Source organism: Danio rerio, chromosome 2 (genome assembly GCF_052040795.2).
Source record: "Danio rerio strain M-AB ecotype USA chromosome 2, GRCz13ab, whole genome shotgun sequence".
Taxonomy (NCBI): domain Eukaryota; kingdom Metazoa; phylum Chordata; class Actinopteri; order Cypriniformes; family Danionidae; genus Danio; species Danio rerio.
In genome coordinates, this window is record NC_141022.1 from 7,089,744 (window position 1) to 7,117,531 (window position 27,788).

General features: G+C 38.3%; 2 protein-coding genes across 3 annotated transcripts in view; both read right to left on the minus strand.

Annotated features, from left to right (window-relative positions):
- The window catches only part of si:dkey-119f1.1, a 56,471-nt gene extending 41,169 nt beyond the window's left edge, over window positions 1–15,302 (minus strand). The window contains exons 1-5 of one of the 2 annotated variants that reach the window (XM_087239519.2): window positions 15,260–15,302; window positions 12,165–12,299; window positions 11,237–11,354; window positions 7,175–7,280; window positions 6,937–7,073 (exon numbers count right to left, since the gene is read on the minus strand). In XM_087239519.2, coding sequence (XP_087095645.1) covers window positions 6,937–7,073; window positions 7,175–7,280; window positions 11,237–11,354; window positions 12,165–12,296 — 493 coding nt within the window. In that variant the 5' untranslated portion in view covers window positions 12,297–12,299; window positions 15,260–15,302. 2 annotated transcript variants of the gene reach the window in all.
- Window positions 1–27,788, minus strand: part of LOC147846195 (uncharacterized) — a 1,020,765-nt gene that overhangs the window by 165,441 nt on the left and 827,536 nt on the right. The window lies entirely within an intron of this gene.

A 27,788-nucleotide genomic window follows, 5' to 3' on the forward strand; every position in this document is an offset into this window, starting at 1 on the left:
CAGACAACACACTAGTTTATGTCATTCGCCAGTTAGAAATGTAGTTAGTGTTTGACCGGCGGCGTGCAGGAACTACATTTATCACAAAGCCATACATGCTATTTCAAAGCGTATATTCAGAGTAGTATGGTAAACAGTTTCGGGAGGCTGTCATTATTCAAAAATGAAAAAATGTAAATATAAAAGCAGCTTCAGCTCAGTAAAGCAGGCTAAGCGGAATTGCGCTGTTTACTGATGCTTTGCTGTTAAACTAATTTAAAGCGACATTATCGATGCTGTAAAAGGTCCTTTATGAAATTAAAAACAACAATCTTTCACCGGGAGATTTCAGTGGCTGAACAACACTTCTGTGCATATAACCCATTCATACCAAAACAATCTACATCAGCTCTGGGGGACTAAAATAGTTTTAAAACAGAACATTACCTGTCTAACAGTAATACTTCAGCTATGGTGTCGTCCTTCCTCCAGCATGCAAAAGTAACTCCAATATTGATTCAGGATTTTAAAAAGTTTGAATTTAGTATTTCATTTCACCGCGTCTGTGATAGTCTCGGTTGCACATGTCGTGAGCTCATGCAGGCGGGCACACGCTAATGGCAGATCTGCTTAAACAGAGATGCGCAGAGGTCCAAATCTGCATAAGCTGACAGACAGTTTGAGCTACTTATGGGAATTATGGGAGATGTCAGCCCGACAACATTTAATTGGATGAACATTTTTTTTGTTTTATGCCTTGCCCAGAATATAAAAATACATATAAACAGATTTAGATAATTTACTTTAATCATTATTATTGAAATGTGAAGAGACTTTTAACCAGCACAACGAAAAAATGTTTCTGAAGACAATCACCTACTGCACCTTTAAGCCTTTAAATGTCACTTTAAGCTGAATACTAAAATCTTGAAAAATCTAGTAAAATGGCAATTATGGCAAAGATAAAACAAATCAGTTATTAGAAATAAACTATTATGTTTAGAAATGTGCTGAAAATATTTCTTTTAAACAGAAATTTGGGGGAAAATAAACAGGGGGGCTAAAAGTTCAGAAGAACTAACTAGAACCTAAAGTTTATTGATAAACTTTGATGTTGGCTTGGGAAAGCCAACGTGACTGCGCTAGGACTAAGAATGGCAGTTGGCAGGAAGCACGGCGGCGGTTGCTAAGTGGTTGCTAGGCAGTTGCTAAAACAATTATGGCATTGTTAGGTGGTTGCTAAGCAGTTGCTAAATGGCAATGCTCGTGTACACGTTTGATCAAATGCTAATACTTAGTAGGCATTTCTAGCATATGTTATTGCATTTAGATAATCATTCATAGCATGTAGCTCATCGTTATTAGCACTTGGCTTCCATTATCATTGTTACCATGCATAGTACACAGGAAGTCCCATTTGCTAGCATGAGTCAAACAAGCCCATGGCCAGGTCCCTACGATGTTCTGATGTAGAGATATTGCTATTTTTAAATGGTTGCTAGGTTATACTGTTTTATTGTTATGGGGACATTTGACAGGTTAGTGATGATACATCAAAGCTTCTTGGCAATATGAGTGATCTTAGTCAACCCCAATGTTTCTATGACAGTCTTTATGAGTGTCAAAAACTGGACTTGAACATTATGTATTCCTGGTGTTGGGTTGTGGCTGGAAGGGCATTCGCTGTATAAAACAAATGCTGGATAAGTTGGCGGTTCATTCCGTTGTGGCGACCCCTGATTAATAAAGGGACTAAGGGAATGAACATTATGTAAAAATGGCTTGCCGTATTTTTTTGAAAATACAATGCTTAATAGGTGTGAAAGTGATACATGCTAAAAAATGGCTTGCCATATCAGTAAAAAATATGCCATATTTAAAATAAAAATAGTATAAATAAATAAATATATATAAAATAAATATATATATTAAAAAAAAAAAAAAAAAAAAAAATATATATATATATATATATATATATATATATATATATATATAGTTTTATATATATAAAAATAATGCTTAAAAATTATTTATTGGAAAACTATAAGTCTGGTAAACCTTAAAGATATAGCAACAAAATCTAACGCATCTAAATACAGATTTTGGCCAAATTTGGGGCTTGTATAATTTTTTTATATGCCCGGATTATAAAAATTTAATATTTAACATTTTTTATTAAAAAAACAATAAGTCTTATAGGCATGAGGAGATATAGCAACAATCTTGAATGTAGAAGGCACATTTTGACCACATTTGGGCCTTGTGGCATGAATGACCTAGGAGGAGATACGTTTGTTTTCAAGGACAGAGTAGCATAACAGTATGTTGGCTTTCTCAAGCCAACATAATAATTACAGATTGCGTGACTAGCATAAAAACAAAAAAACAATTTAGGGCAAACAAATTAGAATCAGACTAATAAACACAGGTTGACTAAAGAGTATAACCTTGGTTTGCCCCAACCACAGTGTGTTTTCTGCAGTGATTTACTGGCCCTGAAAACATGGTACGATTGACAACTTTGCTATTTGGTATCCAATCTAAAGCAAAAACCAGTGGAGAAGCATATGTTGTGCATATGTGAATGCCTGACGTGACAGCCTGTCGATTACACATCAGGAAAGAATTAGATTCTGGCTTTAATTACACTTCAGCAAATCTTCACTTGCGTTCTCTGTCACGACAGCACAGACAAGAACATTATTTTTGTGACATTTTTTGAGGAGCTATAAAACTGTGAAGTTGAAAAGTTCAGTTTTAGACTTATTAAGCCAGTCCTCTCTTATGATCAAAGAGGTCAGACTCTTGGAAATGTGTACTTTACATGCAAAATGAGCATTTGCTCTTAACTGGAAAAATATCACTGCGCAAAAAAATCTAAAAAATGGATCAAATATTATACACTCACAGGCCCCTTTTGCCTTCAGAACTGCCCTAATCCTACTTAGCATAGGTTCAACAAGATACTAGAAATATTCCCCAGAGATTTTGGTCCATATTGTCATGATAGCATCACGCAGTTGCTGCAGATTTGTGGCTGCACATCCATGATGTGAATCTCCCGTTCTACCACATTCTAAAGGTGCTCTATTGGATTGAGATCTGGTAAGTGTGGAGGCCATTTGAGTACAGTGAACTCATCGTCATGTTCAAGAAACCAGTCTGAGATGATGGCGTGTTATTCTGCTGGAAGTAGCCATCAGAAGATGGGTAAACTGTGGTCATAAAAAGATGGACATGGTCAGCAACAATACTCAGGTAGGCTGTGGCATTGACTGGATGCTCAATTGTTACTAATGAGCCCAAAGTTTGCCAAGAAAATCTCCCAAACCATCATCCCACTATCACCAGCCTAAACCGTTGATACAAGGCAGGATGGATCCATGCTTTCATGTTGTTGATGCCAAATTCTGACCCTACCATCCAAATGTCGCAGCAGAAATTGAGACTCATCAGACAAGGCAACGTTTTTCCAATCTTCTATTGTTCAATATTGGTGAGCCTGTGTGAATTGTAGCCTCAGTTTCCTGTTCTTAGCTGACAGGAGTGGAACCTGGTGTGGTATTCTGCTGCTGTAGCCCATCCGCCTCAAGGTTGGACGTGTTGTGTGTTCAGAGATGCTCTTTTGCAGACTCGGTTGTATCGAGTGGTTATTTGAGCTACTGTTGCTTTTCTATCAGCTGAAACCAGTCTGGCCATTCTCCTCTGACCTCAGGCATCAATAAGGCATTTGCACCCTCAGAACTGCCACTAACTGGATATTTTCTCTTTTTTGGACCATTCTCTGTAAACCCTAGAGATGGTTGTGCGTGAAAATCCCATTAGATCAGCAGTTTCTGAAATACTCAGACCAGCCCGTCTGGCACCAACTAGCATGCCACATTCAAAGTCACTTAAATCACCTTTCTTTTCCATTCTGATGCTCATGTTTAAACTGCAACAGATCGTCTTGACCATGTCTACATGCAGCTGCCATATGATTGGTTGTTTAGAAATTTGCGTTAAAGAGCAGTTGGACAGGTGAACCTAGTAAAGTGGCTGTTGATTGTATTTCAACCAATGGATCGTATATAAGATGTCTGGAGACATATTATCAATTTCTTAAGAGCAATATTAATGTTGGCAACCTGCTACAACAAGCTCTTAGTAAGTAAGGTAATATTACAGATTACAGATATTTATAGATTTGTAAAACGCCTGTTACATTTTTTTTAGTCAGCGCCAATAGCCTAGTGGTGAGCGCACCGACATATGGTGCAGTAGCATGTCAGGGCGTCCCAAGTTCGAATCCTGGCTCGAGGACATTTTCCAACCCTCCCCCCTCTCAGTCTCCCACTTACCTTCTTGTCTAAATACTGTCCTATCTAATAAAGGCAAAGAGGCCTATTTTTGTACCCCTACCCCTCCTCCTTGGCCCTTAAAATCAAGGGGTTAAAGGGAAGGGATTCAAAATTTACCCCTAAGAATTGGGACAGCACTACAGCAACTGCACAAGTCATTATATGGCATCGCGATCTCTTGCTTCATATGAGATCAGACGATCGCCACTGCTGTAGTTATTCCAGCCGCTTTATGTTTTAGTATTTATCTTCAAGAAATCACTGAAGGCATACATGTTATCATAATGATTTAGATGTGGCAATAAGATTGTAATACTGCACTGTGAATTTACAGAGTGGTCATACTTATATATGTAAACACACCAAAAACAGCATGAACATGATAGCAGACACTGTAAAAAGGCCATTCCCAGCCACTAGACTTTTCTGACAAGGTATTTGACTATCACTGAGAGTCAAAATGTTGTGGGGGTGCTAAACAGGAGTTATGATTATGGATTATAGATTTTTAGCTGTTTTTATTTTAGCGTTTTTTTTAAAGCATGACGGTAAAACACGTACATGGTTATGAATATATTAAAACATGTTTGTTTGTTGTAAAAATTGGTTATAATGACAAAAAAATACTAATTTGTGGATCTCCTTACTTCCGGGTGCAGCTGTGGCAGGTGTATTCTGGGAAATTTTTCTTACTCCTTGGTTTGAGTGTGGTCCCGAAAAATCTTCATTTGAAGGGGTGTTTATCCCTTGCCCTTAGCCCTACGCCTTCAAGCTAAAACGAATTAGGACATCACTACCCCTTCACGGGAGCGTGCAAAACGAGGGGTTGGGGTAAGGGGAAGGACTAAGGGGTAGAATTGGGATTGGGCCTAAGTCTTACAAGAAAAAGTAGTCCCCTAAAATTCTTTTTTTAAATGAAACTTTACCTAGTTTATGATCATTTAAGCAGATGCATTCCCTTATAAAATCACCCCAACCATTTTGAAATAATTCGATTTTTTATCCACCCGGTGAAATAGATTTCTTATGGCAAATTATATTGCAGAAAGATATTGCAATGTGATTTTTTCCAATATCATGCAGCCCTAATTTCCTTACTGTTAATTTATTATTACTTATTCAATATGTTATTTTACAGGATATATGCAGGGATCCTAAAGGTAATTTCAAAACCTTTTTAAAGACCTTCTCTGAATATTTTAAGACCTCATCGCCACCTAGTTCTAATCAGTATCAAACCTTTAACATAAGGAGCAGTTGTTAATAAACAGTTGTAGTTAAATCAATGGAGCACAACCATGCAACAGAACTCAGATAAGCTCGGAAGAAACTAAGCTTGAAAGAATAAATTACGCGATTGTCTTCAGGCACTGATTAAACTCATATTTCTCCAACCAGGAGTATGCAAACTTAAATTTTCCCTTTTTGCCATCTGTTTCGCTCTATGGTTTCGCTGTATGTGGAAAGCGTCACTTCACCTTCCCGCGTTTGTCACAAACTATGTGACATCACCTGGATGGAGGAGCTTGGCCGAATGCACCCAGCCCAAAACAATCATGTGGTTCAAGCATGACGTTGTTAATATTAGGAAGAACCTAAATATATTTATGCTTTTTTGGAGACAAACACTTTGGACAACGATTGGACAAATTTAAGACCTCGTAAAAACGTGATTAAGACTTTTTAATACCTTTTAAGGGCCTTAATTTTGTAAATATTTATTTATAAATTTTTATTACTTTAAAAGACTCCGCAGACAGCCTGTTTTTACTTTTGTTTAGGCATGGGTTGTTGGGAGGGAAATATTTATATACGCCGGCAGCTACCTCTCTGTAACTCTTTCATGGTCGCCCACTGAAGCTTAGCAGGGTTGCGCCTGGTCAGTACCTGGATGGGAGACCACATGGGAAAGCTAAGTTGTGGCTGGAAGTGGTGTTAGTGAGGCCAGCAGGGGGCGCCCAACCTGCGGTCTGTGTGGGTCCTGATGCCCCAGTATATTGACGGGGACTCTATACTGCTCAGTGAGCGCTGTCTTTCGGATGAGACGTTAAACCGAGGTCCTGACTCTTTGTGGTCGTTAAAAATCCCAGGATGTCCTTCGAAAGGAGTAGGAGTTTAACCCTGGCATCCTGGCCAAATCTGCCCACTGGCCTCCTAACCCTCCCCATATCATAATTGGCTTCATCACTCTGTCTCCTCTCCACCAATCAGCTGGTGTGTGGTGTACGGTCTGGCGCAAAATGGCTGCCGTCGCATCATCCAGGTGGATGCTGCACACTGGTGGTGGATGAGGAGATTACCCCCTTTATGTAAAGCACTTTGAGTGCCCAGAAAAGCACTATATAAATGTAAGGAATTATTACTATTATTATTATTATTGTATACACATGAATATAGAAGTGAAGTCAGAATTATTAGCACTCCTGAATTATTAGCCCCCTAGTTACAGGTTTCCAGCTTTCTTAAAAAAATCTCCTTTGGGTTCAACAGAAAAAGGAAACTCATAAAGGTTTGAAACCCCATGAGGGCGAGTAAAAATAGAGAAAATGTTGCTATTTGGGTGAACTATCCCTTAAAGCTACCCAAAAATGAACCGTTAGTGTAATTGTAGGCATACCGGTGTGGCTTTTAAGTTTGTACGTTCGGATTCCCTCACTGGAAATTCGAAGATCAACCACAATAGACTGGCCAAACTTTTCCGGTTTGTACGCATCACGACCCCTGTTTCTCAGCGTGATGGACACATCTGCAGAGCTGATTATTAAACACACACACACACACAAATTAAACAGTGTGAGAGACTAAATACAGACTGTGGTTACATGCAGGGAAAAACAGGATGGGTGTGTTTGTACCTCTCTCCTTCCTTAACAAATCCTTTGAGAGAGGAGCCTCGGTTGGTGGTGAGAGCTTTACCGCCCAGGGCTACAATCAGAGCTGTCAGCACGGCACTTTTCCCACCTAACACACAAATACACACCAAACAATTATACACAAAATTCAAAAGAAATAATTTGTGGTCATTCATGCCAGCTTCTACAAAACACATAATAGCTTGTTTTCATATCACTACCTGACTAAAGTCTTGTCGCCTATCCAAGTTTTAGGAACAACAAAAATTAACTTGACTTCTAGTTGGTATCAGAAGTGTCTTATATGAAAGGCAAAGCAAAGATTATGCTTATTTAATCAAAATAAAATATGATCATGTCTTGATTTTTAATTATGTATTAGGACAGTAAGGTCTGGCTTTGCTTAGACAAAAGTCTTGTCACTTTAACAGAAATAATGTACAATATACAATATGAAGTCATGGTGCAGTGGAAAAAGAATGAATATTGTGTATTATATTGACTCCCATGAGCTTGGAGGACTGCATCCATACATCTCTGCAATGACTTAAATCATCTATTAATAAAGTCATCTGGAATGGCAAAGAAAGCGTTCATGCAGGACTCCCAGAATACATCAAGGATCTTTGTATTATTTCTCAATGCCTCCTCCTTCATCTTACCCCAGCCATGCTCAATAATGTTCAAGTCTGGTGACTGGCCTGGCCAATCCTGGAGCACCTTGACCTTCTTTGCTTTCAGGATTTTTGATGTGGAGGCTGAAGTATGAGAAGGAGCGCTATCCTGCAGAAGAATTTGCCATCTCCTGTGGTTTGTAAAGTAATGTGCAGCACAAATGTCTTGATACCTCAGGCTGTTGATGTTGCCATCCACTCTGCAGATCTTTTGCATGCCCCCATACTGAATATAACCCCAAACCATGATTTTTCCTTCACCAAACTTGACTGATTTCTATGAGAATCTTGGGTCCATGCAGGTTCCAGTAGATCTTCTGCAGTATGTGTGATGATTGAGATGCAGCTCAACAGATGATTCAGCAGAAAAATCTACCTTCTGCTACTTTTCCAAATGATCGGACTAGAAGTCGAGTTATTATTTGATGCTCCTACAACTGGGACTGACGACAAGACTTTTGTCAGATAGTGTAGACAGCAATCGACCCCATTTAACCCTTGTGTACTGTGCAACCTGACTACCCTTTCGTTATGTTAGGGACTGTTTTTGCCCCATTGACTTCCATTACAATGGCATTTTTTGATTGCAAAGCCATGACAGCAATATAACCATGCATTCTCGACCGTTGGTGGTTTTCCCTGATGGGAAGAGGTAAAAAGTGCGAATTGTACTGTTGATTATCAGTTGGCAGCATTAACTGTTTAGAAAAGGGGTCTCAAACTGCCGGCCCGCGGGCCATTTGGGGCCCCCCTCCTCCTCCAACAAAACATATATTTTTTAGGAGCACTATCATTGTTGTGCATTCGCATATAGCCACTTGTGCACTTGTGGTTTTGACTTTTTTGTTAGATTGACATTGCGAGTAGTGAGGACATTGTAGCCGAATGTTGATTAAACCAGTTTGGAACCAGTTTGATAAGACAGCTCAATGTACAAGAAACAACCTTGAGTTTCCTCAACAGATTGTCTCTTACGTCTATTGCATCCATGGTTTAGCTTATTACAGGTCGGAGATCAGCTCTTAATAGATTAGGGTTGACCTGACCCCCAAGATCCATGCCGCCATCCATATCTAGAGTTAGATACAATTCTTCCTTGACGCATACATTTAGAATTGTCTATTTTTTGCTATAACCAATGAGAACTGTTTACCTGGATCCCACCTTTTCTGGACTTGTGTAAAGAGTATAATTGCTGCAGTGTTGTACTGTAAGTCAGAGCGGCCTAGGAACTCATCGTGAGTGTTGAAGCTGGCTTCTGCTGATGAAACTGCAAACTATCTTGAGTTAACTTGATTTATTTATTTATTTGAATCTCTGACTCCGGCTCCTCTTCATCTGACAGACTGCTCATTCTTTGGGTTAAAACTTTATAGCATCCCTACAATATCAAGATAAGTGCACAAAAGTCTCACACTCACTATACACACACACACACACACACACACACACACACACACACACACACACACACACACTATATTCCATATAGAAGGTAGAAACTAAGCTGACGATCAACACTAAAAATGTAAAATGTTATCTTTTGCAAACGGGGAAAACCAGCAACCATCAAGAATGCATGATTATATGGAGTCATGGCTTTGCCATCAAAAATGTCATTATAATGGAAGTCAATGGGGCAAACAGCCACCAACATAATGAAAGGGTAGTCAATTTGCCTAGTGAGTGTATTGTTGAATTAAAATAAAAAGTTCTAAGCATTTTCCAAAAATTCATGTCAAAATAAGATTTGTCTCCAAAAATCTTTCCATTTGCTAAAACACAGAGAAAGCTGTGGCCAAAGTAAGACTCAAAATCACCCCACAGAAGATGAAAACATCCCCAACAGCACACAAGGGTTAAAAATCTGAGTGTGCTGTGTTCAGTAATAACAATTTCTGTAATATATAGCAGTAGTTTCACCCTAAATCTTCCTGTTACCAGACGTTATAATCATTCATATGTTTTCAGTATATTTAAAACATGTTACCTCTCCTAATTTATGCCAGAAATGTTTCTGTGAGCAATAGTGTTTATTAACTAAGGGTCTGTGGCCCTCTTGTGGTCCACGCTGTACTTTTGTCGGTCTTGTCTTTTTTTAATTTAGCAGATATTTAAATAACAGTAAGTACATGATGTGTGAAATATACAGTACAATCTGCTAGTTTTAAACATACAGAATAATAATGAAATACAGTTATGTTCCCAACCATAATAGTATTCTTATACCAACCCAAATCAACCCCACAAACAAACAAAAAAAAAAAAGAAAACAATTATGGTAAGCTCTTAAAGCTGTACATGCCTGAGCCTGACTATGATTAAGATGAACCAGTGCAACCACAATTGCTGCCCCCAGGGCTGCTCGATTATGGGAAAAATCACAATCACGATTATTTTGGTCATAATTATAATCATGATTATTCAAAACGATTATCAAAAGTCAAAATTACCAGCCCTCCTGTGATTTTTGTTTATAAATATTTCCCAAATTATTTTTAACAGAGCAGGACATTTTTCACAGTATTTCCTATAATTTGTTTTGGGAGAAAATCATATTAGCTTTATTTTGGCTAGAATAAAAGCAGTTTTAAATATTTTGAAACCTATTTTAAGATCGATATTGTTAGCCCCCTTAAGCAATATATTTTTGAATGTCTGCAGAAGAAATGTTACACAATGACTTGCCTAATTACCTTAAGCCAGTGGTTCTCAAACTGTGGTACGTGTACCACAAGTGGTACGCGTGCTTCCCTCTAGTGGTACGCGGATGAATCAAATATGTCATGTGTACATGCTACATATATTTAAATAAATGATCGAAAATGATTTGTATACGAGTATGATGACATAAAGCCTATATTTATGATGTCCAGGCAACATTTTCAGGTGCTGATAAACCAGGAGTTTTTTTTTAAAAACTTTTTAAGAACAGTAACCTACCATTTTTAATTTTTAAAAGCACATTTTAATTTAAATGTTCTTAATAATAGGAACTAATATGCATACGCTTTTAGCTGCTTTACTGGACCTAATACGCTACTGTATTTCACTATTTACTACTCATTATGGTGGTACTTGCAATGACAACTTTTTTCTGAGATGGTACTTGATGAAAAACCTTTGAGAACCACTGCATTAAGCCTTTGAATGTCACTTTAAGCTGAATTCTAGTGTCTTGAAAAATATCTAGTAAAATATTATGCACCGTCATCATAGCAAAGATTAAATAAATCAGTTATCAGAAATGAGTTATTAAAACTATTGTTGAAAAAATGTGTTGAAAAAAATATATTCTTTCCGTTAAACAGAAATTGGGGGGAAAATAAACAGGGGGGCTAATAATTCTGACTTCAACTGTACTGTGGCAAATTTTAGGTCCCGTACTTACTTCCATTATTTCCTACGACAAAGTTGACGTTTGGACCAAACGCAAAGGGCCCGAGCAACGAATGGCACATGAAGTTTCTCAGAGAGATGCTCTCGATAATGCCCACCTCACCAGTCACCTGAAAACACAAACACACACACACACAAAGATGTGAAAAAATCATTTGAAAACAACAAAAAATATCTCTGATTTTTTTACAACACAACAAACTTAGCTGGCAAGACATTTGTTCTGTGTCAAGTATGTCTTAGGGTGCTTTCACACCTACACTTTTGTTTCGGAACGTATCTCGTTTGCCTAGTTAGCGCGGTTCGATTGGCATATGTGAACAGGGCAATCGCGCTCTGTTCCGCGCCAAAGTAATCGCTCCGAGATCGCTTGAATGAGGTGGTCTCGGCTCGATTGAAACGAACCCTGGAGCGGTTCGATTGCAGTGAGAAAGTGATCCGATCCGAGCGCGGTTATATCACAGTGTTTTATGGATATGTAATAGGCATACGGCTATATGAAGAGAGAATTATGAGTAGGGCGGGAAGTTTCGCGAGTCTCCGGATGCCCGCAAACGAGTGATGATCTCCCGGTAATCTTGCGTCTCCCTCCCAGTCCTCAAATAGGCATCGTCGCGCACCCTTCTCACCCCTCCCCACCGCGTCTCTCCTCAGACACGTCGCGTGCGCGCACCCTGTCAATCACCACCAAACCACCACCTCTCCTGACAGCTGAGCAGGACGCTGCAAAAAAAACTCTGACACGCTGACCAATGTGAGGTGAGTTTACTCGCACGTGACTTGTTTTAGCTCTTTTGGTCCAATTAGAAACTTTGCAGTGTGAAAGCGAACCGCTCCAAGAGCAAAGAGCAACAATGTAACAATGTTAATCTCTGTTTCGGAACAACTGAATCGATTCACAGGTGTGAAAGCACCCTTACACTCTGAGATTGGCTCAATCCATCTCCTGCGCTGAAGTAGATCGGTTCCTCATCCTCCTCAGTCTCAGGCTGTGATAACCGGCTTCTCTTATCAGGCGTAAGCCGTGAATTACTGCTCTTTCTCTTCGACATCTCCTACACACATCAAGCATTTATCATTTACAATCAACTCATTATCACATACTAAAATACTTGCTATTACACTAATGAGAACATTTTTACGAGTCTTTCTGAAAAGTCTGCTTTCAGTTTTACCTTAAAAATGCTAGTATGTTTGTGTACATTAAACTAAAACAGTAATAAAAAAATGTAGAAAGGACTTCAAGCTAGGACTGGGTGTATGAGAGTAGCTTTTCTTTGAATTCAAAAATCATATTATAACATGGACTGTGGTGTGTTATAGTGATATTGAGGTAAAGTTAGATTCAAATTAGCACATTTGGACTTTCTGTTTAATAAAATAATTTCAAAAAAGTATTATTTGCACATTCTAAATAGGGAAACCATATTAGATTGACTATCAAGGTACAACATTGTACTATACGGTCAATTAAATAGTGCTAATGTTGTTGTGAGGTCATACTTGCATACCATTTCAGAACCAATATTAAAAGTAGCATGGTAAACAACATAGGGACCATCTCACAAGTTGTGTCACTGTTTAAAAATGAACGAATTTGCGAATAAAACACCAACTTTTGAGGTAAAGTTGGATTTACATTCGCATATTTGGACTTTCTTCTTAATAATATAATGTTAGAAATGTATTATTTGTACATTCTAAATAGGGATTTCATATTAGCAGCCAATAAATATCAAAGCACAACATTGTTCAAAGTAATTTAAATAGTGCTAATGTTGTTTTGAACTCATACTTGCATGTGATTTCAGACCTAATATTCAAATTAGCATAGTAAACAATATTGGGAATGCTAAATGAACGATTGTGCAAATATAATCCAACTTTACCTCAATTGATATGTCGCACATTTGGACTTTCTCCTTAATAATATCATTTCAGAAAAATATTATTTGCTAACTCTTAACATTAACATGACTATCAAAGTACGACATTGTTCAGTCAATTAAATGGCGCTAAAGTTATTTTGAAGTCACACTTGCATGCCATTTTAGACCGAATATTCAAAGTAGCATGGTAAACAATATAAGGACCGTGTCACAAGTTGTGTCACTGTTCAAAAATGAATGAATGCGCGAATATTACACTAACTTTACCTCAATAGTGATATTGAGGTAAAGTGGGATTTACATTAGCACATTAGGACTCCTTGATAATATCATTTAAGAAAAGCATTCTTTGCAAATTCTAAATAGGGAAAAATTATATTAGCAGCCAATGAATATCAAAGCACAACATTGTTCACAGTCCATTAAATAGTGCAAATGTTGTTTTGAAGTCACACTAAATTCAATTTTAGACCAAATATACAAAATAGCATTGTAAACAAAATAGAGAATGTTAAATGAACGAATGTGCGAATATAAAACAAACTTTAACTCTACTGATATTGAGGTAAAGTTGGATTTACATTTGCACATTTTGATCACTTAATAATAAAATTTCAGAAAAGTTTTTTATTTTTTTGCAAACTCTAAAGAGGGAAACTATATTAGATTAATTATCATTAACATGACTATCAAAGTACGGCATCGTACAGTCAATTAAATGATGTCAATGTTGTTTTCAAGTCATATTTGCATGCCATTTTAGACTGAATATTCAAAGTAACATTGTAAAAAATATAGTAATCATGTCACAAATTGTATCACTGTTCAAAAATGAAGGAATGGGCGCCAACTGTACCTCAATAGTGATACTGAGATAAAGTTGGATTTGCATTCGCACATTAGGACTTTCTTCTTGATAATATAATTTTAGAAAAGTATTATTTGGGAATTCTAAATAGGGAAATCCTATTCTCTCTTAAGACTCCTAAAATGCAACATTGTTCACCGTGAATTAAATAGTGCTAATGTTGTTTTAAAATTACAATTACATGCTATTTCAGACTGAATATTCAAAGTAGCGAGGTAAACAACATAGAGAGCATGACACAAGTGGTGTCACTGTTAAAAAAATTAATGAATGTGCGGATATAAAACCAACTTTACCTCAATTAAACAACATAGGGACCATGTCACATGTTGTGTCTGTTCAGAAATGAATGAATGTGCGAATATAACACCAACTTTACCTCAACAGTGTTATTGAGGTAAAGTTACGTTGAAATTTGCACATTTGGACTTGGGCTTTCTCATTAATATAATTTTAGACAATTATTTTTTTGCAAATTCTAAATAGGGAAACCATATTACATTGATTAAAATAATATGACTATCAAAGTATGACATTGTTCAGTCAATTAAATGGTGCTAAGTGTTGTTTTGAAGTCATAAAGTTACTTGTATACTTTCAGATGAAATATTCAAAGTAGCATGGTAAACTGTATAAGGATCGTGTCACAATTGTCACTTTTCATTATAGGGACCAAACGAATGCGCAAACTTAAAACCAACTTTACCTCAGTTAAGAGATTGGCTAGTTTTGATTTATCGTTGGCTTGACTCCGACGCAGACATCATAGACACGAAGACAATGAAAGAAACCACTAAAGGAAATGTGACATGACTGATGCCATCAAGGAGTGTGGCACCACAGAAAATCCATAACACAACTATAATACAAATATAATAATAAAATATTATAATGAAAAAAACACATTGAGCTGAAAACTAAATGTAACGCTAGCGTTAACTTTAAATCTAATTAAAACACAATATGCAAAGTAAACTACTTGACATCATCAAAGGCGAGTTGGCATAATTAAATAAGCACAACGGATTATGTAAAGAATAATTAAAGAATAAATCATAGTTTGGGTTTTTGATTGTGTCACATTGAAATTCGTGCTAAAATGTGCTAAGCGGGTCAGACTTTCAATGCTGAAGTCATTAGGTCGTCAATACCACTATACTTATGTAAAAGCACTCATGCAGAACATTAATGTATGTATGGCTTTTATATACACAGATGTCAGAAAATAAGTGAGGAAAGTGAAAGAGGCGTCACATACCAACTCTACGCTGCTCCTCGCGCGCTTTCCGCTTCGACAGCTCGGGGAAGGCGGCCGGGGGCGTCGTCACTTCCGGTTTGCGTCTGCCAATCAGGTAACTCGTAGCCCTCCAATAAAACTCCCTAACTTTCATGAACTGGCACCAGTGTTGCCAACTTAGCAATTTTGTTGTTAGATTTAGCAACTTTTCATACTACCTTCGCAACTTTTCTACCTCTACAAACATTTCAAATTGGTATTGAGTTAGAATGCTGTTTTTGTGAAAGCTTTAATGAAACAATTTTACATTTAGTTTGGTCTTGCCAATATCCTCAACCTTTTCTTGCATTAATGTTGAAGCTTTAATTGCGCATAATATTTTAAATCATTTTCCTTATCTTATAAACATGTGATTTTGGGTTATGTAAAGCATCGCTCTTAAAATATGCAGATTTCATTATAAACTTTAAGTGTCACATACATAAATCCAAGTTTGCCAAAAGCAAACCTCTCTTCATGGTGCTAAAAAAAGAGTTTCAAATGTATATAAAACTGATTTCCAAGTCTAAAAATAGAAAAGCAATTAAAACAATTAATACATGCTCATCCTTTAACATGTATACATAAAAATGTCTGTATATATGCATTTCCTGTAGAAAAAGTGCATTAATAACTCTTGTTAATAACTAAAATTGGAAAATGTGCGTAATATATTTGTGTGTAATTTGATAATTATGTACCCTCTCCTGTTTTTTTCTTCTCTTCTTCTTTTAATTCCTTTTTTTCTCACGTATTTTATTCTTGTTAAGAAATGTAAAGTTATTTTATTATGCAAGAAAACTGCACATGCCGGTTCTGGTTTAAAAAAAACAAAACCTAGCAACTTTTTTTTTTTTTTACAAAAAGCAACACATTTTGCGATTTTTAACATTGATTTGGCTACTTTTAGCAATTTTTAACAAGTGACTCAAATGAGCAGTGGCTGCAGGCTTCACTCAGTGGAGTGAATTGCTAGCTCAGATTGTTTTTCATAACTGTTAATTTACTGATAATTGTTAACATGTATAATTGTTGGTAATCCAGGTAGCAATCAATTCCAATAGGGCTGTAATTGTTGTCACTTTCACAACTGTAACCCCTCCCCCACGCCACCCTCCAAAGTAGCTCAAAGTACAACAGCAAATGTCATATTTTGACTGTTAGTCCGTTTTGAAGTGCCTGCCCCCCCCCCCCCTCCAAAAAAACACCACTAGATGACGCCACTGACAACATATTATATTACACATGTGATAATGCAATGTGAAGTTTGTTTGTTTGCTTTATTTATAGAGCACATTTAAAAACAGCAGATGTTGACCAAAATGTTTACAAAACGACCAGCATACAAAATCTATACCTATATATAAAAATTTTGCAAAATATATAAAACAGATTAAAATTAAATTAATTACCATCAAAGGCAAGAGACAGAAGGTGATTTTTTAGATGAGACTTAAAAGCACCAAGTGAAGAACATGACCGGATCTGTAAAGGCAGACCATTCCACAGTCGCGGGGCTGCAGCAGAAAAAGCCCTGTTACCTCTGACAACTAGCTGAAATGTGTTTTCAGACCTGATTGGCCTCAATGAAGTGTGCCAGTGAAGAAGCTCAGAAATGTAAGTCGGTGCCAGACCATTCAAACTTTTAAAAACTAGAAGCATTAACTTATATTGAATTCTAAATTGGACTGGGAGCCAGTGAAGAGACAATAAAACTGGTGAGATACTAGAAAATTCTTCAGTCTTCAAAAAGTCTTCATATTGGCTCGTTCATAATCAAGTTTTTTATAACATGATAAGCACTGTTTTAAACAAAAATGACGTGGAGCCTTTAATAACAAGTAAGATCAGCCAGGGAAGCAGTGGCGCAGTAGGTAGTGCTGTCGCCTCACAGCAAGGTCGCTGGGTTGCTGATTCGAGCCTCGGCTCAGTTGGCGTTTCTGTGTGGAGTTTGCTTGTTCTCCCTGCGTTCACGTGGGTTTTTTCCGGGTGCTCCGGTTTCCCCCACAGTCCAAAGACATGTGGTACAGGTGAATTGGGTATAGGCTAAATTATCGTGTATGAATGTGTGTGTGAATGTTTCCCAGAGATGGGTTGCGGCTGGAAGGGCATCCACTGCGTAAAAACTTGCTGGATAAGTTGGCGGTTCATTCCGCTGTGGCGACCCCAGATTAATAAAAGGACTAGGCCGACAAGAAAATGAGATAAAGATCAGCCAGTTCCTTCCATGAGGAAAATGAACCATTTGCAGTAATCAAACTTAAAAATGCTTTTTTTTATAGCAAAACCATAGTAACTATAAAATTAACCATGGTTTTACTACGACATTTGAAGTAAAACTACAGTAATGACAAAAATAACTATTATTTTACTGTGCCCTTTAAAGTAAAGCCATAGTAACTATAAAATGAAGCATAGTTTTACTTTGTTCACTATTATTATTTTACATCCAGATCTGGAGCTGAAGTTTGAAACAGTTCCTGGCTGTGTTCTGTTCCCACTTATCCCCCCTATGCCCTATTCATTTAGAACATTTTAACATTCAAAGTTGGAATTATTAAAAATAAAAAAAAGCATTAAAGTCATCTCTCTTAGGTGTAATTTGCTTTCAAACTATTTTGACATGTAATGGTAGTAATGGTACTTTTACTTAGGTATACTTTTTCAGTACTCTTTCCACCACTGAATATAGGAAATATTGTGAGAAATTCCTTGCTCTGTTAAACATAATTTTGGGAAATATTGCATAGGAGAGCTAATAACTTTGACTTCAACTGTATGTGTGTATATACATACACGTACAGTGCTCAGCATATATAAGTAACAGAAGGTGTCAGTGCTGAGCTGTTCTGTGGCTCCTCAGGTGTATCTGCTGAAGCCGGCCTGCTGCCCCGAGTCATTGAGCAGCCTCATGCTCAACTGCTGGAGGAAAAGCGCTGAAGAGAAACCCTCCTTCCTGGAAATCCATAGCACACTGACTGAGCAACATGACTAACTGCACACTCATATACAGAACAGCTCTTACACACATTCAGCTCTGCCAGTGCTGTAAGAGACGCCCTGTTAAATCTAATAGCCATAGCCTTCTTTTTTAGTATAGATTATAGTTTTATTAGTATATACAGTGCTCAGCATATATAAGTACACCCCTCACAAATCTATCTTTTAAATTAATATTTTTAATAGGAAGCTATATAATATTATATGTGTGTATACAGTTGAAGTCAGGAATATTAGCCCCCTGAATTATTAGCGCCCCTGTTTATTTTTTTCCTTAATTTCTGTTTAACGGAGAGATTTTTTCAACACATTTCTAATCATAATAGTTTAATAACTGATCTCTAATAACTGATTTATTTTATCTTTGTCATGATGACAGTAAATAATATTTGACTAGATATTTTTCAAGACTCTTCTATACAGCTTAAAGTGACATTTAAAGGCTTAACTGGGTTAATTAGGTTAACTAGGCAGGTTAGGGTAATTAGACAAGTTATTGTATAATGATGGTTTGTTCTGTAGACAATCGAAAAACAAATAGCTTAAAGGGGCTAATAATTTTGTCCTTAAAATGGTGTTTAAAAAAAATAAAAATTGCTTTTATTCTAGCCGAAATATAACAAATAAGACCTTCTCCAGAAGAAAAAATATTATCAGATATACTGTGAAAATTTCCTAGCTCTGTTAAACATCATGTGGGAAAATATAAAAAAAAGAAAAATAAATTCAAAGGGGGGCTAATAATTCTGAATTCATCTGTATATTAGATTAGTCAGTATTGAAGTCAAATCTGGAGCTTATTTAACCGTTAACTTATGATAAAGGTCTAAAAACGAGCACACCCAAATTTATATGTTAAAATAAATATAAATACAAATATTAAAAAAAGAGGAAAAATCAAGAGAAAAAGAAATAGAAAACATTTAGTTGAATTTTTGCAGGATGTAATTTTATTTTGTAAATCAAAGGCGGCATCACCAAGGCTCCAAAAATACAAATTTATTAAATTAAAAAAGGCTGACACAGAGCGTGTAACGTTTCGAGCCGCCGGCTCTTCATCAGACAATGATTTTGATTGCGGCTCGAAACGTTACACGCTCTGTGTCAGCCTTTTTAATTTAATAAATTTGTATTTTTGGAGCCTTGGTGTTGCCTTTGATTTACATTTAATTTGCACTTTTTGCGGTTTTGGCTGAGCACCCAATTAAGAGAGATGTGCGTGCTTTTGTACAGTTTTTTCATTGTAATTTTATTTTGCAATATTTTGCTTGAATTTGAATTTCTAAATATGTTTGGTGACTAAAATATTATTTTAATAAATATATCTGTTTAATAAATCTGTTTTGTTTAAATGCACCAAAATACATTGCCTATACAGATCCTTTAGAAACAGATTAAAATATTCATTTTCAAAATTGGGTGTACTCAATTATGCTGAGCACTGTATGTACTGTATACCTAAATTCAAATTTTCAATGAATCTTTATTTCTACAGCGCTATAACATGTCAAAGCAGCCTAACGTAGATGAAGTGAATCTAGTGAAGATCTAGTGACTTGAAACTGCTTCAGTCCAGTTTTCACAGCTGAAGTGAAATGTCACTGAGATTAAATATTTGAGTTGTGATACTGCAAGTTTCACTGTGGTGACATTTTGAGTGAAAACTGAAAATTCTGTCATGAGTTACTTCACCCTTTACAGTATTTCTCACGAACATGATTGAGTTTCTTTTTTCTGCTACACACAAAAGAAGATATAACAAAAAATGCTGGAAACCTGTAACCATTGAGATTTACAATATTTGATTTTCGTACTATGGAAGTGGTTACAGATTTCTAACATTTTTCAAAATGTGGCCCAGTGGGTAGCACTGTTGCCTCACAGCAAGAAGGTCACTGGTTCGAGTCCCGGCTGGGTTAGTTGGCATTTCTGTGTGGAGTTTGCATGCTCTCTCCATGTTGGCGTGCGTTTCCTCCGGCTGCTCTGGTTTCCCCCACAGGAATTCCAGGAGTTTTCCGGGAGACAGAACAATACGGGAGATGTGTCTGCAATACGGAAGACTCCCGGGAAAAACTGGAGTGTTGGCAGGTATGCCGTAGTGTATGAGTGTGTATAAATGAGAGTGTATGGGTGTTTCCCAGTACTGGGTTGCGGCTGAATAAGCATCTGCTGCATAAAACATATGATGGAATAGTTGGCAGTTCATTCCGCTGTGGCGACCTCTGAAATAGAGACTAAGCCAAAAAAAAAAATGAATCAATGTCCATGTTGATCCCCACAATTTTCAGACATCCAGTGCTCTAGCAATGGATAGAAAAGACAAAAAGGAAACGGTGATGAACATATCTTATTGGACCACACACATGCTGGATAAGTTGGTGGTTCATTCCACTGTGGCGACCCTTGATGAATAAATTGACTAACCCAAAGGAAAATTAATGAATGAATAATATTGTCAATGGAGAAAAGATATTTTCTCCTAATTCTTACGTATGTGTTGTGACAGAATGATGTTAACTGGGAAAACTATTATAAAGATACTTCCTAGGATGAACGTATATGCACGAAACAATGTTTAATTTACTCACCCTCAAGTTGTTCCAAACCTTTGTGAGTTTCTTTATGTAACCGCTCCAGTCATACAACACCCAACCTGAGCTGCAATTGATCCGGCCGACCTTCTTTATGAGAGTTGGTTGCTCTAACAAGAAAGCTGAAGATCATGCCTCTAGCATCTAGAGCACCTTTAGGGGTCAGTGGAGTAAGGCTTACCTGCACAGCACTTTACTAGCTGGCCTCTGTTACACTCATTCCCCTAAACCACACTCCCATCCGGGTCACGGCACCAATGTAACCCTGCCGGTCCTACACCACCCTACACACTCTGAGCTGAGATCAAACCGGTGACCATCCAAATGGGAGTCAGTTGCTTTAACAAGGAGGCTAAAGACCAAGGTCTCTAGTAGCGTCTGTCGCTAGAGCACCTTTAGAGGTCAGAGGAGTGAGGTTTACCTGCACAGCACTTCACTAGCTGGCCTCTGCCACACTCACCCTCCCTAAACCTTATTTCATCTGGATCATGGCACCAATGTAAGCCCGCTGGTCCTACACCACCCCAACCATTGCCAACCAAGACCATTGCCTCTGGATCTCCTTAAGAGGTCAGAGAAGCAAGGTTTACCTGTCCTATACAACACAACCCGCTCTGAGCTGGGATCGAACTGGCGACCTTCCACACGGGAATCAGTTGCTTAACAAGGAGGCTAAAGACCACAGCCTCGAGCGTCTTTCACTAGACAAGCTTTAGAGGTCAGAGGAGTGAGTTTTACCTGCACAGCATTTCACTAGCTGGCCTCCACTTCTCTCACCCCCCTAAGCCTCAATCCCATTCAAGTCACAGCACCAATGTAAGCCCGCCAGTCCTACACGACACAACCCGCTCTGAGCTGGGATCGAACTGGCAACCTTCTATATGGTAGTCGGTTATTCATTAAAGCACCTTTTTAGGTCCGAGGCATGAGCTTAACCTGCACAGCACTTTACTAGCTGGCCTCCGCTACACTCATCCCCAGGGCCGCGGATATAACTGCTGAGGATGCAGGTGGTGAGGGAGGTGTCGCGGACACGGCCCTCTCTATTCTGCCGCCCTAGGCGGCCGCCTAGGTCGCCTGTATAAACGCGCCAGCTCTGCTCATTCCCCTAAACCTTACTTCCATCTGGGTCACGGCACCAATGTAAGCCCACCGGTCCTACACGACCCAACATGCTCTGAGCTGGGATCGTACAGCAACCTTCCACATGGGAGTCGGTTGCTCTAACAAAGAGGCTAAAGACCTTGGCCACTGTTAAACTTATTCTGTTGAAACCTGTTACCATTGACTTCCATAGTAGGAAAACAAATGTCAATGATTACAGCTTCCTTCAAAATATCTTTTACTGTGTTCAACAGATCAATGAACCTTACACTTGTTTGGAACAAGCAAAGGGTGTGTAAATGATTTCATTTTAGAGTGAACTATCCTTTTAACTTGCCATTTTGGGGGTTTTCTCAGAGCATACAATCTGTTTCTCAATGATTCAAATCTATGAATGAGCTGCTTGAAAAGTGTTTGTGGTGTAGGTTTTCGCTTGCATGTTAGTCATGTCTGACAGTATTTAAATGTGCTGTCCTTTCCACATCTTGCGACCTCCATTTGTGCTGATTTGGTATCAGAACATCAATCAGAATGAAGTCATGAAAGGATGTGGCTTGCATGTGTGCTTGAACGCTGTTTAGTTTAGTTGCTGACGTCTCACCCACATCAACCATGTCTGCTCGAGCGAGCGCTGTGACGCACTAGATTGTGCACAGCATCAGTAGAACTTGCAAAATACGTGAGCAAAGCAGGATTTAGTGCTACTATAAGCATAATTGACAACAAACTCTCATAACAGTATGCAACAGTTGCATTTACCTCTGTTACATATCATTGGAACTTGCATATATAACCCAACTGTGGCAGTTGAGGGCTGCTTACCCATTTACCACAAAAACATGAATGATTTTAAAGGGTCACGAAACACCAAAACACATTTTTTGAGCTGTTGACAGTCGTATATGTGTCCCACACTGCTAAAAACACTATTAGGACACCTATACTTCACTAAAAAGTGTAAATTGGTTGTTTTTGCGTTATTTCAAGCAAATTCGTTCTTCTGGTTTGAAACGAATTTTTGAAGCTGCGTCATGGACATGAGATAATAGCGTTGTATTCCAGCGTGCAGACTGGGCGTCTGTGCCAGAGTGTGTCTTATTACGTCTTACAGTGTGCTGCATTAATGCATGAGTAAGGCTTGGTTCAAACCAATCAGCGCGCTCTATTGTGCAACTTCATTAATATTCATTACTGTCACAGTGTTTAGACGACAGAGACGCCCCGTTGTGTTGGCAAAACAAGCGTGAAGTGTTGCTTTTATAATTTGCTGCAGTTAAGTTTCGTTTTCATTTCCTCTCTGTGAGAGCTCATCTGGAGTCATGTGTGGATTAACAGTGTACGCGACGCGCGACAACAATAACTTACATGTCTAAGGAGGAACATTGTTTACCTGAGAGCTGTTCTCATCTGCAAACGCTGAGATCTGGATTCGCTTGTAGTCTTCTCTTTATAAAGACGCGGCTCTTTGCTGGTGATTGTCCTGTCTCTACAGATTTGGTAAGTGAGCGACCAGTGCTCTTTGTTTATTCAGTTTGTTCGTATCGAACTAACTATTGCTCAGAGTGTAAACATGTTAGCACTACAATCAAACTATAACCTTGTGTAGGATTTTCACCGCATTTTGTATCCGGAATAACACACGCGGCTTTCTGACACTACCTGTCGTGTGCATCTAAGTTTCCGGGAAATGCAGAGTTTTTTTTTCTCTCATTCGCGTGCGGTATCAAACATTGCATGAAAAATACACGCTTACAGCAGTTCCTCGAATCAAATATCTCGTTTGTCACGAGGTACATGAATGAATTGCCTGAATGAAAGAGCCAAACTGCAGTTAAAGTCCACCATTTAATAATTTGGCAAATAATTCCACTACAGATGTCCATGTAGGTTAAACACCATCACTTTCTCCTGTGTGTGTGTGTGTGTGTGTCTGTGTGTGTGTATTTTGACTCTGAAACTCGTGCGTGCCCAAATAGACACTCCCACACCATACCACTTTAGTTCCTCCGACACTCCCCCTAAACAGAGCTGGACACGCCCACTTTTCTGACTTTTTCCAAAGTAGAGGTGTGAAAACACCCTGCTGAAACGAGGGGGTTTCATGGCTATATCCACAAAAAACAATTCTCTCCCAATTCATCTTAAATATTAACATTACAGGTTTTATAGGGATAATCAATATAAATATGGTTTATCAATAAATATTCATAACAGCCGTTGTTCAGAAACAGAGTTAAGAACATTTTTAAATAGATAAATATTGCATATTCTAACTCATAGTAATAGTTTTGATTAAATAAAGCATCTCCCACTAGGTGTTCACTTAAGGTCAATTCATTCATTCATTTTCTTTTCGGCTTAGTCCCTTTATTAATCTGGGGTCGCCACAGCAGAATGAACCGCCAACTTATCCAGCACGTTTAACGCAGCGGTGGCCCTCCACCCGCAACCCACCTCTGGGAAACATCCATACAGACTCATTCACACACATACACTACGGACAATTTAGCCTACCCAATTCACTCGTACCGCATGTGTTTGGACTGTGGGGGAAACCGGAGCACCCGGAGGAAATACACGCGAACTTGGGCAGAACATGCAAACTCCACACAGAAACGCCAACTGATCCAGCCGAGGCTCTATCCAGCAACCTTCTTGCAGTGAGGTGCCGGCACTTCCTACTGCGCCACTGCGTCGCCCAAGATCAAGTCACAGAAGCATTAATATTTCAATGTCGGAACCTAAATTTGAAATATCACAATAAGCATTTACCCGGATGATTTTCAGTCTTCAGAAATAAAGATCAAAGCTGTCACTTGGGAAATGTCTTTCAAAAAAGGTCCTTGCTTGTATCAAAAGGGTCCATATTGATACCTAGGTACACTCGACTTTAAAAATAAATAAATAAACTTTCCATTCCAACTTACCATTCCATCCATTCAGCCGATTTCCCAGAGATGGGTTGCGGCTGGAAAGGCATCCGCTGTGTAAAAACTTGCTGGATAAGTTGGCGGTTCAATCCGCTGTGGCGACCCCGAATTAATAAAGGGACTAAGCCGACAAGAAAATGAATGAATGAATTCAGCCGATCTCTGGGTCTGGTGGGAGCACTTTTACCGTAGCTTAGCTTAGCATAGGCAATTTAATTAGATTAGACCATTAGCATCTCGGTAAAAATGAATAATTTTCCTATCATGCACTAAGACAGACGAAGAAAGTGTGAAAAGTTGCTATTTTCTATATTTTCGATATTGCTAGCAACTAGAGACGAATTACCAGTGTGTAAACATTCAGGATACGCGCGCAGAGAGGTTGCACAAAAGAACTTTGAGCGCTAGCAGTTACAGCAAGGCAATGACATCCGATGCAGTATAGTTTGTTGTTGTCTTAGAAATAAGTTATATTGATTACATATTATATATATTATTTAATAATGCTTTCAGCGTATTCTAAATGCTCGTCACCCCGTGATAAGCAGTTATTCAGCAAAATTAGCGTAAAAGTGAGCAGCGTGCATCTGACAGGTCCATGTGCGATAGCACCCTCCTAATGGATATTGGATAAAACGAAATGGCCAAGCATCCAGCCCCAAATATACAACTATCTCATTGAAACTCCAAGTGATTTTTACAAGAGAGAAGTAAAAGCCTACAAGTCTTTGGACGCCTGCAATTTTGTTCTGTGTGGCAAAGGGGGTCCAACCTGGTACTAGTCAGGTGTACCTAATAAAGTGGCCAGTGAGTGTATGTGGCTATATATAAAAAATATCATCCACATCAATGCACAATGGGTGAGGTCCATTTACTTTCTGAAAAAAAAACAAAAAAAACCCAGTTCAAGTTGATGTAGTTTTTGTGTGGTACAGTACATGTGTACGCATACCACAAACAGTTCTTTCTGAGTCATTGGACACATGGACGTTTACAGTATTCAGTTTACTGTGGTTAAAGGTACAGTAAAAGACAATACGTTACTCAGAATTTTAATAGAGCACCTGACTGGCCATAAAGCCTCCAAAACACCCGAAGAGGAAATGAAAAGTTTCCTTTGCAAGTGAGCACAGAAACGAGACGGTACGTGTGTGGTTTGATTATTTTTGTCCTGGCTGGGGGGACTGAGTGGGCACATCAACTTCCCTTGTACTGTCTGTGATATTTGAAAAGAGTATGACTATCATGCTGTTAGTGTAAATAGGGGAAGTGGTGACAGAAACTCAGGCATCACCATGTGATGCTAAACCCTACCCCTCCCCCCAAAACTTTCGGTCACGAAACAGAAAGCAGCATGCAGAAGGGGATATCCAGTATATCAGTAGAGTTTGTAGCATAAGCATATAAAAGGTTTTTGATTTTTTGAAAGAAAAGTCCCTAAAACTTTGCATTGAGAGTCTGATTGTTTACCAAAAACTCTTTGAGCACCTATAATCTTGAAAAGAAAAAAATAATAATTACATAACAACACGTCACCATTGACACCAACAACAAATAGATGCTACAGAGTCATTTCTCACAAGTAACTTCACTTTTTTCACACTGACATTCAACAACCAGAAAAGAGTTCTAAATTATATTTCATTATGGCAAAAAAGAAAACAAGTCAGTAATTAATTAAAACCTAGCAATTTTAGCAATACTTCAAGTTACTACACTGTAAAAATTATGGCAAAAAGTCAATACAGCACCTATTTTTATGTTGCTTTAACTTTACAGAATAAGTTAATCAGGTTTCAACAATTTTTTCAAGGCATGCAAAGTTTAACTTAACATTTTATCTGTTTAATAGTCAGTTTGATTGGTGTAAGTTGAGATGACTAGAAAATTTCATTTGATTCAAGTAAAAAAAAATGAAGGCAGGAACACTTTATTTTGATGGTCAATTTGAGTATTAGTTGATTGTCTGCTTGATATCTGTTGATACTGCTCCTTCAACAGACATTTAACTGGCTATAAGAAACTTTACAAGTACATGTCAACTTACATTAACACTAACCCTAAACCAACCTAAAAGTCTACTTATAACCTAATGAGAATTAGTTGGCATGTAGATGCAATGTAACTTAATTCATTAACCGGACCATCAAAACAAAGTGTGAGCAGATTTTTTACCTACAGTACATTGAAACTCTTTTTTTTATAGAGATGTTGCAAATAACTAAATTTGCATCAATGAGAATTTTTTTACATTTGTATGTTTACATTATTTGGTTACATGCTTGTATCTAAAGCCTGATTTATACTTCTGCGTCAAGTCACCGGCGTAACCCACGGCGTAACCCATGGCGCATGCAACGCGCGTGGCTGTGCATTTATACTTCTGCGCTCTGTCTCTGTTGGTCTGCATTAACACTTCCGAAACGCTAGTTGGCAGTGAGGTGTAAATGTTCCTCTGTGTCGAGTTTCTTCGCTGCTTTTTTGCTTTTCCTGAACACTTCCGGGATGTACAAGTGGATCAAACTCGCTCATTTTGAGGCAGGAACCGGCAGGCGTGCAACAACTTTAACTATGAGGTACACACAAAACAAAACTTTCCATCCAGAGCTCCTTTACGGGACTCCACACTTGTAAACAATCGCTCCATCAGGCTAGCACCATTCACGCGGCTCTCGGTCCCGCCCAGACTCGTCAGCGCTACCAAGCCGACCAATCACAGAGCTTGCGCTACGCGTCGTTGTGACGTGTAGTTAAATTTTTTGAGAGGTGCACGTCATCGACGCTGACGGCCACGGCGAAGGGCTATGCGTCAGCGCCGTAGCATACGCCGGCGTTTGACGCAGAAGTATAATCCAGCCTTAAGGGTGTACTCACACAATGCTATCC